We start from the raw sequence: 2,706 nt of genomic DNA on the forward strand, positions 1-2,706 counted from the left end.
TTTGAGCAACCTATAAAACGGAAGCTTTCACAACATGCTTTACATCGCTTGATATGGAGTAGGTGTCGTTTATTTCGTACAATTTTTTCTGGAGGAAATGGCTTCATAAATTTCTGTCATTTATAAATCTTTTTTACATTTTTAATAAATAAATTGCAGTTTACGATTACTAAATATGTTTTACTTTGCTTGCAAAATTATTGACTGATATATGATTTAAATGTTGTCCGACAAACAACAATGATGCTGAATGATCTGGTTGCTTAAAACCAGCAGCTGTTCCAAAAATCATAAATAGTACACAAAATTGTTTTAAAAGAACTTAAAGTGAATCTGTGTGAGATGGTTAACATCTTAAAGATAAAGTAGTGTATTTACAATTCTACAGAAAAATTAAACCAAGCGTAAGTTGCTTTCGAAGTATTTTTTTCACACCTCGTTCTTTTTACATCGGACCAAAAACAAAAAGTCATCATTCTATGAAAAAAATGATAAAATTTAATGAATTTGGCTTCGACTTGCTTCCTTATACTCTGGACGCGCTATATCTGGCCTCTAGCAATTACTGGCTTTTAAGCAGTTGTCAAAAAGATGCATTAGTTATAAAATAAATATATAAATTTGAGTCAAATGAAAATGTGTTTTGTTCGGATCTAAATATCTCATCAAAGTCAAATGTATATATAATTCGTGCTATTAATTCTTTTAAAAATAAATAATTTTCTTATTAAACTGCAAATTGGAAATACCTTCTTTAATTTTATATATTTATGAAAATCCTACAATATCTTTCACTAAAAAATCATTAAAAAGATTTTTAATTATTAAATAATTTACCATTATTAAGCAAAAGTCTTGGGTGTATATAACTTTATTAAAAACAAAAACTAAAAAATTTTATAATATATTTTTCGATATTATTTATTTATGTTTTAATTTTATAATATTTATAATCGTTTAAAATTTTACTTTTTTAATTTATTTATTATTAATATATATAATAAAATGATCCGCTATTGTTACGCAGTGCAAATTTATTTGTGGCTTTGATACGTGGTAATTTATTAGCATGAGCGCTACGTCCATAAATAGAAGGAGATGAAGCGAAATCCTCAGCAATGATAGTCTTCCATTTATTTATCAAATCGTCACTAGCAGCAGAAGATATGACAGCAGCAGTCTTAGTTTTAGTCGGTGGAGCTATTGGCATATCGCGTGTAACTTGACGAACCGGTGCTATATCACTGTAATCGTAGTCATCATATGAGGGATATTGAACTGGTGTTGATGGACGATATTTATTTTTAATAACAAGTTGATTATAAGCTGAATTTCGATTAGGTAATGTGACACTGAAAGCCGCTGCTTCTTCAGGTGAAACACCGGCTATAGCAGTGGCTTTTGGTGAAGCAACAGCCAAACCATTTCGGCCTGAGAGTGCTACAGCATTCGGTTTCGAAGAAGCGACACCACCTTCACCGGCAATTGACAAACCTTTAGTATGAATAAAAAGTAGATATTTTTAAATTTTCTTAAAAATTAAATACAGAATTTAATACAAAATTAATTAACTGCACATACACATAACTGCACATACATCTGTAATATTTAAATATTTAGCAACAAAATGTAAGACTTTAAGAAGTCTTCTATATACCATATATTTACTAGCTAATTCATTTCATATATTACTACTTACCAACTGGCTTGGCTTCAGCAACTGATGCATCCTTTTTGGGTGCTGTAACAGCAACACTGTCATTGACATCCTCGTATGGATCGTCAGTGTTAGGTGGTAACAAATCTGATTCATTAAAATGTTGTTCAGTTACCTCATCGACTTTTTGCTCACCAGCGTCTTTATCAACGTTACTATCACTGGCAAATGTTGGTTCAGCAGTAGTTGATTTTGTTGGAGCACTTGTAGAAGTAGTTGTTGGTGCACTTGTTGGTCGCATTGTAGCAGATGGTAATGGAAGACCCATTAGTGGTTGTAATAACATACTAAAATCTTTTATTTTTCCACTCTGTTGTAACTTAGCTAATGTCTGCGCAGCCTGTCCTAATTCTACCAAGCTATCAGCATAAACTCGATTGTCTTCAGCTGTAAAGGAACCATAACGTTTCGCCTTCTCCTGCAATGCTATTAGTCGTGCCGCCGCTAACTGTATTCTAAAAAATTCCTTTTCAAAAGTTATCAAATCATTGTTACCAACTACCGCTGCCGCTGTAGTTACTGCACCAGCTGAAACCGCAGCTGAAACCGCAGCTGAACCATCCCGATTTGTAGTCACTTTCGTTTTCTGCGATAAAACTTCGGTATCGACTATGCCATCTCCATGACTACGTACATTCAAAAAGTGACCACTGAGGCCACCATAATATGGATAAATATTCTCTTCAAATATTAAGGGATCATTGGACCTGTGTCTATGATGAAGTTGAAAGTACGTAGCTCAGATATACATCAGTTTATAAAATTTTAAAGTGTTATGAATGGAAAGCAAGTATTAAACTACATACATATTTACAAAGGATTGTATTAAGCATATTGTAGAGAGAAATAATGATTGCTAATACTGAAATAGGCATATCTACAAAGTTTAAAATGAAACCGTTAAGTATTAAGTACATATAGAAGACATTTGAAACTGTGAAATAATTTATGTAAATTTTAAAGATTTATTTGGAATTAAATTCGTAGTT

At 31.9% G+C, this 2,706-nt stretch overlaps 1 protein-coding gene across 1 annotated transcript; it reads right to left on the minus strand.

The window, feature by feature from the left end:
- Positions 1–988: 988 nt before the first annotated feature.
- On the minus strand, positions 989–2,550 carry LOC119679007. The gene is made up of 3 exons (XM_038091148.1): positions 2,532–2,550; positions 1,700–2,455; positions 989–1,494 (listed from the first exon to the last, which is right to left on the minus strand). Exons 1-3 carry the CDS (start codon positions 2,548–2,550, stop codon positions 989–991), a joined length of 1,281 nt encoding a protein of 426 aa, XP_037947076.1.
- Between the last annotated feature and the right edge of the window lie 156 nt (positions 2,551–2,706).

This window comes from Teleopsis dalmanni, chromosome 1 (assembly GCF_002237135.1).
Source record: "Teleopsis dalmanni isolate 2A chromosome 1, ASM223713v2, whole genome shotgun sequence".
Taxonomy (NCBI): domain Eukaryota; kingdom Metazoa; phylum Arthropoda; class Insecta; order Diptera; family Diopsidae; genus Teleopsis; species Teleopsis dalmanni.